At 46.0% G+C, this 15602-nt stretch overlaps 1 protein-coding gene across 1 annotated transcript; it reads right to left on the bottom strand.

Moving 5' to 3' along the window:
* Positions 1 to 26: 26 nt before the first annotated feature.
* Positions 27 to 12650, bottom strand: RRM2B (ribonucleotide reductase M2 B (TP53 inducible)). The gene is made up of 9 exons (XM_010142383.1): positions 12591 to 12650; positions 12341 to 12496; positions 10545 to 10661; positions 9471 to 9604; positions 7996 to 8090; positions 5131 to 5264; positions 1882 to 1986; positions 665 to 778; positions 27 to 179 (listed from the first exon to the last, which is right to left on the bottom strand). The coding sequence occupies exons 1-9, from the start codon at positions 12648 to 12650 to the stop codon at positions 27 to 29; spliced, it is 1068 nt and encodes a 355-aa protein (XP_010140685.1).
* Positions 12651 to 15602: the final 2952 nt, after the last annotated feature.

Genomic DNA, 15602 nt, shown 5'->3' with positions numbered 1-15602 from the left:
AGAGTCGCCGTTTATTTGCCAAGTTATCAAAAATCGGCATCCAGAGTGAAGACATTGTCCATTGTTTCTGCCATAACAGCAAAACGTTGGTATTCCGAAACTCGCTTCTCAAAGAAATTTGTTTTTCCTTCTAGAGAAATATTCTCCATGAAATCAAAAGGATTTTCTGCATGAAAGACCTGGGGAAGGGAAACACTGTTACACTGGTGATTCTGATAGAGTAACAATGCTTTAAAAAAAAACAAACAAAACAGTCAAACCCTTTCAAACTAGATCATCCCTCGCTGTTAATACGCTGTAGAATCCATGGACACTTGTCTAAGCAAATTCTGTGCTGTCATTCCCCAGGAGTTTAGTCCATGGTGAAGTTCATGGACGCAAAGTGCTTATTATTATTATCCTTCGAGGGCTGCAGCACTTGAGCACAGCGTAAGCTTCCCATTACAAACTTGCAGAGCAGCTGAAGGGAAACAATGGCCTAAATTGTTCTTGCTCTTTGAAACAGTGAAGCCTATATGTTAATACTGTGGTTTCGGCTGTCAGTCACAGAAAGTGCAAGCACTAAATACGACCTGCTCCCAGGCACAGTAAGAGAGTGCTTTGTGCTGGCAGCTTTCCTAGGCTGCTCTGGCAAGCCAGCATTTCAGGCTATTCCACTGCTTACCTTTGAGAACCCAAGCTCCATTAGTAACCGGTCTGCAACAAATTCTATATATTGTTTCATCAAAGTGCAATTCATTCCAATCAGACCTACAGGTAAGGCTTCTGTTAGAAACTCCTAGAAGTTAAAATACAGACAACGTTTAGAGAAATGAACTTTAAGAAGGGAAAAGGAGAGAAGACACCTGTGTTTCACAGTAACACAACTTGTGATATTCCAGGCTCCTCAGGCAGTTGTCTGAATAAGTAACAGGCATCACTAAATTCAACAAGTGTCTTCCATTTTCAGTAGTTGTTTGTATCGTCCTTTACTTTTAGCATGTTTTTCTGGAAAAAGCACAAGAATTATTATTACTGCCCCCTCATCTGTTCTCCGTGCCCTCCCCATAAGATCCCAAGCTTCAGTGTAAGCTTGAGCTCCAAGCTGAATAAAACCTACAGACCACACCAGTGGGAGCAGGAATAGATCCAGAAATCTCCAGTCTTCTTTGACTTCCAGCCATTACAGAACAACAGACTGGAGATGACAGTGATATACACGAGTGCTGAACCCAGCCACGTACGTGTTCAGACACCAATGTGGCACCTGTCAGTGTTGCGAGGCAAAGCTGGGGCATTTGTCATCATCACAGTAGTTAGATGACAACAGAAAAGAAAGAGTAATCTACAATCCTGCCAAACACTCAGCAGCGCAGAAACTTGTAGTTGCAGATGGGTAGTGCTTCATGCTAAAGAACCCAGCAGCAATCTCAGAGAGGAACCCAGGACGGTACATGTGGCCACAACAGACCCTGTCTTCTCCTGAGGACAAGCAGGGATGCGTATACAGCAGGGAGAGACAAAGATCTTGAAAGGACAGGGGTACACAAACTCTTTTCTAAGAGACAGCTGCAGTTGGACTAAATGATTGCAGTAGGTCCCTTTCAACTGCAACTATTCTATTCTCCTCTATACTAAATAAGGCAGCCTCTCTTGCTTTCTGTCAGTAAAGAGGAAATCAGCTGCCAGCTTCAGCTTCTCCCAGTTGCTTGACAACTGAATCAGAACATCTCTGACTCTTATAGTCACCATTAAGGAAGATAGAAAGGATTGTATAATGCATCAGGGATCTAGGACTGAGCCAAGTATCAAACATGGAATCCCAAAAGTTAGAAGTTAATTTGTTTATTTTTACACATAATGATCCTGCGCTGCCCATGATGCTGTCACAGCCAGGCTTACCTGCTCGATTTCAACAGCATTAACAATGATCTCACAGACCCGCTCTTCTGATGGTCTGTTCACTAAATAATGGAACATTAGACAAGCAAAATCACAGTGTAGACCCTGAAAAAACAGAAAACAGTGAAAAAAAAAAAAAGGCAGTTTTCCCCTCCTCTACATAGTTTGCTCTGACTTGGAGGCAGCCTCATCCAGGTTGAATCCTCCTAGCTGCCCGCTTCTTTGACAGTTTCAATTTTACCACATGTAGCAGGCTCTTTTAGTTTACAATCCAGTTAGTAATATCCAACATCTAACACACGCCACCTATCCCACATAATGCTCAGCATACATGGTTCTCAGGTAAATGTTTTGGAGAGCTGCTCTACTGTGAGAGATCTTAAACAGAGCCCTGCCGGGTCACTGCCTCCTGTCAAGGTGCTTTTGCAGAAAGACTCTTACACCAAGACCTGCAAAACTACCTGCCAGTTAACACAGACTGTTTACCTGCTCTCTTCTTCAAGATTCCTGTACAGAAACACTTGCTTTCAGTTCTTTTGGTAGCACTTCTTCCTCTCCTTCTCCTCACAGCATTTTCAGAAAGGAAGATACAGATTACAGTCACCAAATCCATGATCAAGTCATCTCTCCATACAACATGCCGTTACTGTGATGAATTTGCTACCACAACATCCATAGCTTTGTAATACTTAAGGCTGCCACACCCCAACTCAGCCCACCTTCCCATTTCACCCAGCTATCCTGCTCAGAGCCCAGAAAATTGTGTTCACACCCAAGATTTCCAGAAAAGCCCCCAGGCAGGATAGGGCAACTTTGGGAGACAAGCAGGGCCTCACAGTCTGAGTGCGGTACCAGACAGCTGCTCCAAGAAGTGACTCAGTTTCTATTTCAGCTTGGCTGGCTACAGCTTGAGCCTTTGGCTTCAGCCATAGCCACCACTGTTAACTAAAGCAACACTGTGGTACCATCTCTCCTCTTGACAGTAAGGTGGTGATTACAGCCTGAAAGCACCATAACGGCACACAACCAGAGTGAAAACCAGTCAGAAGGATTTGGCAGACTAGGGCGATGAGATAATCCAGTGCTATCGTTAACAAGGGTCAAAACAATACCAAGAAGTGAAAACTTTTTCAGAAAGAACCAAAATCCTTGTGTTTCAGGTTATGAAACAGCCCTGAAACAATATAATTTGGGAAATACTCCCCACCTAGGGATAGCATTAGCTGCCTGCTGCAGGGCTTCCCTGCAGGAAGTCCAGGGCAACATCACCAGCAGGACACAGCATATGGTGGTCTGGCTTCGCACGTGAGCCAGTGTGCTCTGCTGGCTGGTGCTCCCAGCAGCGTTGCACCTTTAAGAATCAGAGATGCACCAGCTCAAAGAACAGCCTGGGAACAGAGCCTGCAGCTCAAAAAACACACTGGGCATTAACCATTTATCTCTTCAGGTGCATCAGAAAACAGTTTGTGCAGTTTTCCACTGTGGGTTCTTTTTACCACCACTGCTTTTGTAACAGCATTTCCTGGTTTTCAATGCAGGTGCTGTGTGCACCAAGCCTTACCCTTCATAATAGCTCTGCAGTTGGAATTATACCAGTGGAGCTCAAGAAAAGTTCAGTCTTTTGGTGCTTGACTCTGCAGAGGAGTACAGTTACACTGCTGCACAGAGGAACTTACATCTCATTCACCTGCAAGCAATCCTTCAAACAAACAAATACTTCCTTGCTTGAACGGATTGGTTCATGATGACTCACACAAACAGAAGACGCAAAGAAGGTCAAGGCTGAAGAACTGTTTGGTTTTGCTTACTGGTCATACCATTTTCTTCAAAACTGATTTTAAATTGGAGGCATCTTGTAAGATGCCTCCTTTCCAATCAGTTTATCTAACCCATGGAAATTATTTCCATTATGATAAAGCCTTTCATTCTTTTAGACTAACTCTGGTAAGTTCAAACCACTAGCATGTTTATACAGCACACAAAACTGGTCTTTCTGCTTTCTCAGTGTTGACACCACCATTAAGTTGTGCAGTGCCTTAAAGATAGGCCCCAACAGACAGGCAGCAGTGCAGGAAGCAGTGTAAAGAAAGGGCATTGTCAGCATGTGGCCTGCCACGCTCGGCGTGCAAACATGCAGCCCCTCAGACACATCACGTCTTAAGCTGAGAAGTTCTCCCCTCTAACGCGGGCCTGTAGCTGCCCCCTCCCGGGAGATCCTATCGTGGCGCAGTAACACAAGAACATGTAGAGGAATGGTATCTTCTGTTTCTGCAGCCACCTGCCACACCTGGCCAGGCAACAGATGCAGATGGCCATGCAAGCTCTGGAACTCACAACTAGGGGCAAATAGGGAGTGATACAAGGAGGCCACTTGAATGATGTGAAGCATCATGTCCTAGCTAGGTCCTTGCCCAAGCCAGCCCTCACTGCAGTTGGGGACTGTGCAATTCCAATGTCCCTGGACAGCCAAGCCTTTACATCCCCTCATGGCACAGGAAAACAAATGTAACCTCCAATCCAGGAAGTCCTCCTTTTTGATCATACTGTGCACTGGGGCATTGCTAATACTTGTTTACTCCCTTTAAAAACAGGTATTTCTGCTTAGGGACATAGCAGTACCTAGGCTTTAAATTCCTTAGTAACTTATAGCTAGTAACTTACAACTATAGTCTGCTGCTTTCCCCTTTTCATAAATATTCTGGGAACAGCCTGCTCCTTTGCAGGACTCGAGTCATCCTAAATGTCAGCAGCTACAGCTCCTCTGTCAGGCTGCAGAAGCAGGGTCAGGCACTGCTCTGGGGAAAGGAAGTCTCTTCTGAGTTGCCTAGGAGGAGGTGTTAAAGCAGACGCAGAAGAAGCTCTAGGGAGTATGGCCTGCAGTTACCTGGCAGGTAACCAGGACCTCTGTCCTACCAAGACGGTGGACCTTGCCTGGAAAACTGTGCTGCTGACACTGGCTAGCAGAGGACCCACTCAGGACTTCTACCACCTCCTTGGCCTCCAGCACTGGCAACATTAAAAAGGCTCTATCCTACACACAAACGCATCTTCTGCTCACTGCTGGGTTCTCTTTTTCACTCGTTCCTACCCAAACACTGCTTTCTGCTTTCTTCACCTTCCTTCCAACCCTCCCTGCCACCAGAGGTGGGCCACTCTGGCAAGACTATGGGATCTTTCTGGAAATAATTCTGCCCTTCCCCTGGAAACTCTCTTTCCTCCCCAGAGAGTATGTAGGACATGGCACATTACCTCATCTCTGCTAATAAGTTCATTGGAGAAAGTCAGTCCAGGCATCAGGCCCCTCTTCTTCAGCCAAAATATAGCAGCAAAGGAACCCGAAAAAAAGATGCCTTCAACTGCAGCAAAGGCAACCACTCTCTCACCTGTTTAACATAATACATTTTCAGTTAGACACAAAACAATTCATTGCTCAGGTACATTTGCAGACTGATGTTGGAGAGGAGCACTCCCCTTTGCAGCACCAGGTGCTGTATCTGACCACATCTTTCAGCAGATCCCAAGGCATACAGGGTCTACACACAACAGCCCTTAACCACAGGCAACCCCAGCAGAACTGAAGAACCAAGGCACCCACTGAAACTGTCACAGGTCAGAAGGGAAAGACATAATTGTCCAAAGTGGCCAAGACATTCTACTCCTTTCTCTCTTTCTCCTACAAGGCATGAAAATGGCTGTGTAACTAATAGGGAAAACGGAGAAGAGCCGATCTCCTATAAATTAAAAGAAAACCCCTACACTTCAATTTATGCTTGTAAGAATATGGTTTTATGTGGATTCTCAACAAGAGTGGAAGAGCACAGAACATAATCAAGATACAAACAACGATTTACTCCATCCCACCTTTCATCCAAAGAAAGCACAGCATTACTGGTCTTGTTCTCCCTGTTCTCTCCTGGAATGCTTTTCTTCAGACTACAAAACCATCTGACCGCTTGGTGAACAAATGTCATTCCATGTACTCTATTTTAAACAACTTCACAAAATCCTTGGGTATATTCTAATATGAAGAGCTTTTGCATTAAGTGCTGGTGTCTTTTCCCAGTGAGAACCACATTGAGTATTGTTTAAAAAATAAGATAGCCCCAAAACAGACAGATGTCCCACTTCTACGAGAAGCAAATGCCACCTGCTGGCTCAACTGAAGAATTCATATCAGGAAAAAAGTATGAAGAGCAACATGAACTTAAAAGTATCATAGAAGTTACTAAGGAAAGAATTTGTCTGGCAACACTAAAAATCTCCTAGGTTACTTCTGGAGAGGAGTGGAGGAAGGCTCCTTATACAATATAGGTTTAACGAAGCACAAGACCGAATATCGATGCGGCTTTTGCTACATTCCACCTGACTAGCTATCATAACATGAGTTATGCTGAAACAAAAATCGCCCATCAGCAGCACCACATAACATGAGGGCATGCTGGAGGCTTAAGAGTCCACAGAACAGATTCAGCAATTGAACCCTCAGCATAAGAAATCAGCCAAAGCTGCAGAGACCCGGCTGCAGGCCAGGGCCCCAAGCCAGAAGGAAAGAGCACACAAACAGGCCAGCCAGCTACCTTCATATACCACGTCTCATAACTGATAACTGTAAGACTGGGTCCGCCAATATATTTTAAACTTGGGAAGTTTTCTCCATAAGATGAAAAAACAGAGAGTAGAAATGTGTTACACAAAAATATGTATAGGATGCCTGCAGTTTGGGGGCAGAGGGTGGGGGGAACATAGCTTTTAGAGATAGGGAACCCTCTGATTCCTAGCACACTCCTTGCTGCTGGGAGATGAGTGAAGGAGATGAAGGAGGGACTCCACACACAGCAAGCAAAGCCAGACTGGGGAGCCAGCAGTATGCTCCAAGACAGGAGAATCTACAGCTACAAAAAGAACACCACTCAAGCAAGAGCTGTGAACAACAGATGCTGCAAAAGAATGATATTCAGGCTTACTTTGTTCATGTGGCTGAATTCGCTAAGTATAGAAGATGTTTGGTTTAGAAAATTCACCAGAGTCTGCCCATTATTCATTTCAGCTACAACACCTTCAGGGGATGTAAGCTGAATGCAGAACACTGGAAAGGATGCCCGGCACCATGCTGATGGAAGCTGAGCCAGTGTCCCAGCTCTGAAATGAGATATAAAAACTAGAAACCTCATCCTAACAGCAAACCAGAAACACCAGAGATAGATGATTCTTGCATCTTTTTTGCTCAGGCTCAGTCATGCTCTTACAAAAAAGCTTAATGTTACACATGAACTTATCTATATGAACATGAACACAGAAAAAGCCTGGACCTGCGAGACTTCAGCTGCCCAGTTCTAAACGCTTGAGTACAAAATAGGAGCCAACTGGCAGAAATAATAAGAACTAGAAAACAAGGTCTACAAGCAAAAACTGAAGAAACTAGAGTTGTTTGGTATAAAGGCAAAGAAAAAAAAAAGATAGAGAAACCCAGAAGCATTTTTCATAATGTGATTCTAGTGGGCTGTCCTGGTTTTGCCAGGACAGAACCATAGGCATGTCGTGGTCTGCAGGCCATTAGCAGTTTGGAGTCAGCCAGGGCAGCTGCCGTCACCCTCATCATAAAGGAGGAAGTTTGCTGAGCAGAGCTCCTGCTTGTGCGCCTCCTGACCCTGCTTCTCTTCCTTCTCCTGAGAACGGCTTTCCCGCTTGCTGTGACCACAGTACATTCACTGGGCTGAGAATAACTTTGTACACTTTATATTGGCACTTGGTATTAGTTTGGCTGTTACATCAGATCTGTTTTCATTTCAACCCGTGGCTCTCCTCTCCTTTTCCTGATCCCCCTCCTCTGCTGGTGAGGGGTCATTAGGTGATAGAACAATTGCCATAGTTTAGCTCCGGATATGGGCAGAACGTTGACATGGGCACTGCCATTACTATATTGCTTTAGTTGAAGACAAAAACATACATGCTTACCAGAAGTTACTGCTAGTTCTTTAGTTAAACCACAGACCCACAAGCCACTACATCATCTGTGGAAAATTTAATTTCATGTTCCAGGCGTGCAGCTCACTCACAGAGGATTAGTTTCTGACATGTGCAACAGAAACAAGTTTTAAGAAGCTGGCTACACACCAAAAGTGGATTCTCTGTCTTCAATCCACTTCAGAGCCCAGTCTGCTTTCTTCTTGACACAAGGCATTGTTTCAATAGCATTAAATAAGAAATCCCTATAGAGGAAAACAGAGAAAACATCAAAGTAGTAAGAAGTTGTAGTGGTAAATCATTTGTCGCAAATATTCGGGGCGGACAATGCGACAACAGTTTGTGTGCACACAAGGCCTTTATTAAAATACAACTGCAGCAAACTGCTGTGGCACCTACACACTACAAATTCTAACTGCACAGTTTCTCCATTATCACATGAATCTATAGTTTCTGAGTTATGGTTACGTGCTTTGCTTGGATTGGTCTCAAGTTCACTGTCCTGCCCAGAGATGAGCTGGCTTTCCAATCACCCATTGGCACAACCTCTCTGTCTCCTCCTAAATAACACACCTCCTGCTGCTGACTGACAGCAGGCTCACAGGGCTGCTTCCCAGACCGGCCGGGGGGGTCACACCCACAAGAAGTGATCTGTGTAAATCTGTCCTGGTTGTTCTTACTGGCTCCAGCAGATAAAGGAATTCGTTACACTAGGCTCCGAACTAACTCAGGTGAGAGACCATTCCCACCCCAAAGGGGTGATGATCTCTAATAACAAGAGCATACAGAGGCAGATGCACAGAAAGCAACAAACCCAAGGTCTCAGAGGAGGCGAGCTGCAGAGATGGGAAGTGATCTCAAACATCTCATCCCAGCAGTGACCACCCACAGACCACACAGCCTCTCAGAATTCAAGCCAGATGGCAGCCACTTCCTACCCACCAAGCTAAATCTCATCTTGCCCAACTCCACAAAAGGAACTGGACAATTCCCACAAGCATTGGCTCTGTTCCCATGCTAAACACCTAAAAGGAAACCTTGCAGTCCTTCCACTGTCACTACACAGAATGCCACCGTGGGAAACCAAGCTCTGGCTGACCATTGCCCTAGTGGAGTCTCTGAGGAAAAGTTTCTTTTCAAATACATTACCACTTGGACTAGGAAGTTCTCCAGACAAAAAAAGAACACAGTATTTTAAAAATAAGCAGTTCATGATGTATGAAAAACAAATGACAAAAAAGCCGAATGGATGTAATACACTGGTTAGTGTATGTTAGAAACACCAGTTGGATCACGAGCACCCAGTTGCCAGAGGGAGATCCTTTGCTGATGTGAGACCAAGCACCCAGGAGCACAACAACCACAAGGAGCTTGTCTCACCTTTAACGTTTCACATAGTCTGCACCTTCTGCGATCAAAGATTATACAAATATTAACTAACCTTCTGACACTCCCACACAAGTCTGTTAGTCAGTAATACTTCTCCCCGTTTTGGGGCCAGGAACCATCCCCCACTCCTCCACTAAATCAGTATGAAACAGAAGAGAGCTGCTGTTGCCCAACAACAGTGCCACTGGACTGGGTGACAGATTTCCCATTGGTCTGCAACACATCCAGAGGTTTACCTTTTCTGAGGATCTTTGATGTAGGTGTCTATGAGCAAGCTGTACATCTCTGAATGAACGTTTTCAATGAGAATCTGAAAGCCATAGAAACAACGAGCTTCTGGGACCTGCACCTCCTGACTAAAACGTGCCACCTACCAAAACCAGAAAGCACAGCAATGAGTACAGTAAAACCAGTCCTGCATGACAGTACTCTAAGCTTAATGGGAGAGACAACAGATCTCTACCACAGGCAAAGGATGGGAGCAGCTCAGCCCTACTTCATACACAGATATGTCCACGGGATAGGCGCGCATATAAATAAAGCAATAAAGCAAGCTAGCTACAAGTTAACACATCTGCTGTGTGTATTGGTCAGAGAGCTGCAATGCATGAGGGCACACGCACACAGGAGAACAGCAAAATACCGCAATAGTAAACATTGAACAAGGCCTCAGACTTTTTGTTCATCGTTAAAAAAAAAATAAACAGTATGACATAAGATGTGTTCATGCAAAATATGCACATATATCATGACATACTCTACATGTTATAGACATTCAAGATCTGAAGTGGGCATTTGCAGTCATATAACCATGGTAACCTGCAGCAAGACACTCCACAGCCCAGAACTGATTTTGGCAGAAAGATTTCCCCACCCCTTTAGCAGCCCCCGCCTGCACCCAAAAAGATCCTAGGATTCTGTTCAGTGAGAGCAAACCGGATTTTGCCAAAAATCCAGCATGGCACAGCACAATCTCTCCCTACTTCTCATCTAACGCAGGTATGGGAAGAAGAGTGAGGTTCTATTAATTCATTGCGTAACACAGATCAACACAGCCAGGCAGAAGGCTGAGCTTAAAAACTGTGTCCAAGGGTGATGTAATTTGGAATCTTGCTGACCACAGTTTACCCAGTTTAACTCAGATACTGGCCCCAGCAGAACAAGGTGTTTATTCCCCTTAGAAAAGGTGAGATGATGAGAAGAAATAAAAGTACATATTTAGTAAACTTATGCACTAATGTGAGAAAACCAAAATGAAAAGGCAATAAGCCAATAAAATGAGTAAGTATTCAAGCCCAGAGTCTTCTTACCAGGTTTTCATTTACAATTCCATCACTGGCTGCAAAAAATGCCAGAACATGTGAGATAAAGTGTTTTTCATCTGCTTTCAGCCTGTTCCAGTGAGGAAGGTCCTTTGACAAATCAACCTAGCAAAAAAACAAAAAAAAGTTATTTCCCCTTTAAGTTTTTTGGTCTGTAAGAATAGAAGCAACCCAGTCAAATGACTAAGGCAGAGTTTTAGGGTTTCCTCCCAAATCTTTACAGAAATTTAAATACATGTGACTGTAAAAGATAATGGACACACTGCAGTACTGCTGTCTCCCTCTGCAACAGTAACATCACCCATTTGCTTCGCAGTTTACACTTTTGTAATTTGCAATAAAAACTGGTGTCAACTGAATTACAAATAAACCAGATTTTGAGAAGTTCTAGTATCTTCTTGTCATGAGCATGAACACATTCCAACAGGCACAGCTCAATCTGAGATGCTTTAACTCTTCTTGAAATAAATGCTGATACCCCAATAAACCAACACCCAGCTGTGCCAAAAGATGAACTGAGGGGACTTCTGCCTTTGGCAGGTGTTCACCCTCCATCCTGCCAAAGAACAGCACAGGGCAAACACCGTGCAACTGCTCTTGTCTACCAGACTGAACATGAGCCACGGCAGAAAACCACAGCCCTTTTTGTTTGTTTGTTTGGAGGGATGTCTGAACCACAGCAGCAGTTAAGTAGTACCAGATGTGAAAAACAGAGGCCTAAAAACTTAAACGTAAGTGTATTTAAGTGATATGTAACTAATATGAGTATATAAGTGTAACATAAGCGTACGTGTATATCCACACACACACACACACAAACCAGCTTTACACTTAACTTTCCAGTGCATTTGGAAATGCACCAACAGATGGTAGGACAGTGTAAAAGCAAACCAGAAATATGACGAAAGGGCAAGGCTGATCAGGCAGGAGTTTAAGTGACTTTTCTTTAACAAACAGCTTAAATCAACCCCTACTGCAGCAGGGCAGCACACCTCCCAGGCAGGCAGGCAACGGAACAGCACTTCTATACAGACAGCTGCTCCTCACCATCCCAGGACGCTTTCTGGCCTATTTAGAGCCCACCAGTGTGTTCAGCTCACTCCTCTGCAACTGCAGAGCACTGCTCTCACGCAAGCAAAGACTGCAGAAACTTTGAGTTGAAACAACCCGCTCAGCTGGCAGGTAATCTCTCCAGACTGGTGCAGCGTTCAAAAGCCTCCACTGCGGGGTGAGTCCTGCTCAGGCCCGGCTAACCAGCTGCCTTGGGGAAAAACTTACAGCTTGCATTATAACACAGAGCAAGCACCTAACCAGGGCAATCAGGAGTCAAATAGAAGCATTTTTAGCAAGTGTCCTTAATTATCACCATCTTTCTGGAAATTAGGTGCCTAACATTAAAGAACAGCATTCACATGAAATTGCCCAGAACATCTTACACAGGCAAGCTGCTGCCGGTACAGAGAAGAGAGCAGGGCAGGAGCTATGTGACCACAAATCAGAGCTACCTGACCTAGAGTCCCTTGATAACCAGAGAAGCGCCCCAGGACACAGCTCCACCCTGGTCTAAACCAAACACCTAAAGCAGCTCTGCTGAATCACGCTGTGGAAGCAGCTTTCTTTGACTGTCCTGGAGGGAGCGCAGGTACCTACCTGGTACAGGCACCTCATGTCCGATGCAATTCACTGCAATCCTTACAACACAGAAGCCAGCAACAGAGCTAGGAGGGAAGCACCAGGATCCTGTTCTGAACACCTGGTGCCAACCCACCCGCCCCGGGGCTCACCTCTTCTGCCGTCCAAAAGGAGGCCTGAGCCTGTTTATACATTTTCCATATGTCTGGGTACTGGATGGGGAAGATGACGAACCGGCGGGGATTTTTTCTGAGAAGAGGTTCCTCATCAGAGTCCAAGCCATTTTCAGCGGCACTTGGAGAGGAGCTCTGAAGATAAAGCACAGTTCTGATTAAGGTTGCCTTCTCTTCCCCATATCCCAAAGGTGTGGTTCAAGAGCACCTGTGTCACACAGACACTCACCTGCTCTCCGTGGGTGGACACACCACCCACCCCTGGAGTACCTGCCCTCTTGCCTTCCATCCGTGCTCCTGCTGCTGGGGTGGCACCGCTGCCTGTCTGCCTGGCTCTACCCAGCACTGCTCACATCAACCACCCCCTCCCAGGTGCACTGGCACCAGGAAGTGCCTGAGGCCTGCATACCAAAGAGAAAGACTTTCTACAGTGCAGGAGGAGATCTGCCCCAGGAGAGGACATCAGCCTCTGCAGTACTGCACTTGGGGAGGTATGTGATGGTCACTGCACACTGCTGCCAGCCTGTGTCCAGCTCAGCTCCATGAGGCTCACTGCCCAGGTGACCTTCAAACAATTCACTTTACACTGAGCCACTTGGGCCTCGATAGACTTTCTCAAAAACACTGTGAGATTGCAACAACTAATCCTGCAGTGATTTCCAACACCATCAGCAGGAAAACCCTGCTGGAGTCACCCATCCCCATCCCACTCCCTTTGTGTGGGCTCCTGGAGTATGCCCGTGCACAGCTCTTCCTCTGACAGCTACCAGCCCAGCCAACATTGAGAAGAAAGGGCAGCATGGAGAGGGCACTCCATGAGCAGGCCCTTCACCTCACCTCCTGCTGGGGACACCTGCTCCCAGGATGAACACCAGCCAGGCACATCACCAAGCACCTACTGAGGGCAACCACTGTGAAGAGCTGTCAGGACAGCATGCAGCAACCTCTCCAGAAGGGCCAGCGTCTCACACTGATCGAAAGTTTAGGCAGCAGGACACCTTTCTGGGTCAGCTCTAAGATCCCGCTGACACCACTGTAGATAACTAACCACCAGCAGTACATGAGGTGTTATATATTATACAGCAGGGAAGGGGAGCAAAAGGTTTTCAATACCATTGCTTCTATCCATCTAGGAGGTGCCAAAGTCCTTTCCCTGCCCAGTCTGCTTGTAACCATTCCCATAATAAAAAGTAATGCTTTACTTCAGTTTGGAAAATACTCTCAAATAATTCTGCTCACATTTAAAAAACAAATAAAAACTGAAGACACATACAGATTGCATAGCTGGCATAGGTGCCACAGATTCCCACAGAAAACACATTGAGAAGCACGTTCCAGGTTACAATTTTACCACTTCATTATATTTTTAAATATTACTCAATTACATGAGAAAACTTCCCAGCATCACCTTGCAGAGTCTCTGCTGAAGGCCAGAAGTGTGCAAGACCTTTTGTATTTCCCCGGATACAGAGACAGTTGCAGTAACCTACTAGAAGCGACACGGGAGAATTTGGGCCCAGCGAGGACGGCACGCTGCTGCAGCACACACCTTCTCGGGGCCTGCCATGCAGCTAGCATCGGCTTCTGCACCAGCCATCACCCTTGAGAAAGGGTGATGCAAATACTGCAAACGTCTTCCTTGTTAGCCCAGCATTTTCCTGAACAGAAACAAAACGGAGCACCAGAAGAGCAAAGTTCCAGTGTGGCAGGAGCACCGGAGACCCACACTGAGACAAGGAGCACTTGTCACGTTTCCAGTGGCCTTTAACAGCTGCCATGCCACAGGCCACAGAGAAAGGGGTCAGCCCACCAGAAATACTGTCTGTGCATAGTGTGACAGAAAGAGAGAGGAGAAGAAAAGGCCCATGAAGCTGTGTGTGCGCTCTGGATAGCCCTGACGGCCAGAAGGCAGAAGGATGGCTTCCAGGAGCCAAAGGCTCAGAGTGATGGCACACCCTCAAGAAGGACCACCACAGAGAGCTGGAAAGCAGTACCAATAAAATAGGTGTTGGGTTTTTTTAATTTTGAAAAAGGAAAGGTCATCCCACAGAGACTACACCATACTGGAACCTCTCCCTCAACCCACTTCCCATGTCCCCTAATACCTTCTGCAGTGGAGAGGAGTTTCACAGGCAGGCTCCATTTCCAAGCTGACAGGCAGGCAGCTGCTAGCTACGAGATGGTCCTATCTCTCTCTCCTCTTTGGTTTCCATTCGTGTTAGCCAAAGTTTTATCAGATTAATTCTCCTTATCTAGCCTTTTTATTAATGCAGTACATGTCTTGGTACAACTCAGCTGAAAATTCATGGAAGATCCTTCTCTAATTCAATTTCTGATACAATTCTGATCACTGCCAGGGCTTCAGGGCAGCCACAGCCTTGTGCTGAAGGAGAACAACATATTCCCAGCCCTGCCTTCCTGGCTCTGGGGAGCACTGCCAGGGGCAGCTGGAGCTGAAAAGTCAACATCCCTAGGCTGATACACCACCTGCTTTCGATCTGTACCTTGGATCTTTCCCTTAATCCTGTGATGGTGCATAAAAGAGTCAACACTCGCCATAATAACGAAGAGCATCACGTTTATAACGCGAACAGCCTACTTTCTGTTCAGACAATACATAAAAGAGCTGAAGCTGGCAGGCACAGCCCATCTCCCGCTCTATCAGGTGAGCCAGAGCAGACTGCCCAGGACTGCGTCCAGATGTTTCAGTATCTCCAAGGATGGAGACTACGCTTCTACGAGCAAACTGTGCCAGCATTTGACCACCTTCACAATAAACTCATGTTTTCTTACGTGCAGCGGGATCCTCCTGTGTTTCAGTGTGGGCCTGTTGTCTGTGGTCCCATCATCGGGTACTGCTGAGAAGAGCCTGGCTCCGTCTCCCTTTTTCCCCGGTTCTACACATCCGAGGGGACGCACAGGACTACTATTTGCCTCTGGCAGGCCAGAGCAAGCACCTCTGATGTGGGTACAGCATGCTGCTGTTCACAGAGGAAAATATTAAGGGTATTTTTAGGCAGTTAACACTGCAGAGAGAGCTGAGTACTGCTGAGACAGGAAGGCTCGGAAAGACCACATGGGTTTCCCTGCCATAAAGATCCTTTACCCTGGCACACCTCAGCCCGACTTTGCAGGGTCGTACTGGGGAGAACCCAGAAGGGAGCTCAGACACTTCCCGGGAGCAGACTCACTTACTCCACAGGCGATGGGAAGCCAGGACCACCCATGGGTGAAAACACCC

This window comes from Buceros rhinoceros, unplaced genomic scaffold (assembly GCF_000710305.1).
Source record: "Buceros rhinoceros silvestris isolate BGI_N320 unplaced genomic scaffold, ASM71030v1 scaffold15238, whole genome shotgun sequence".
Lineage (NCBI taxonomy): Eukaryota > Metazoa > Chordata > Aves > Bucerotiformes > Bucerotidae > Buceros > Buceros rhinoceros.
Note: the sequence above shows the minus strand (reverse complement) of the source record. Positions and strands in the feature narration are given on the sequence as shown.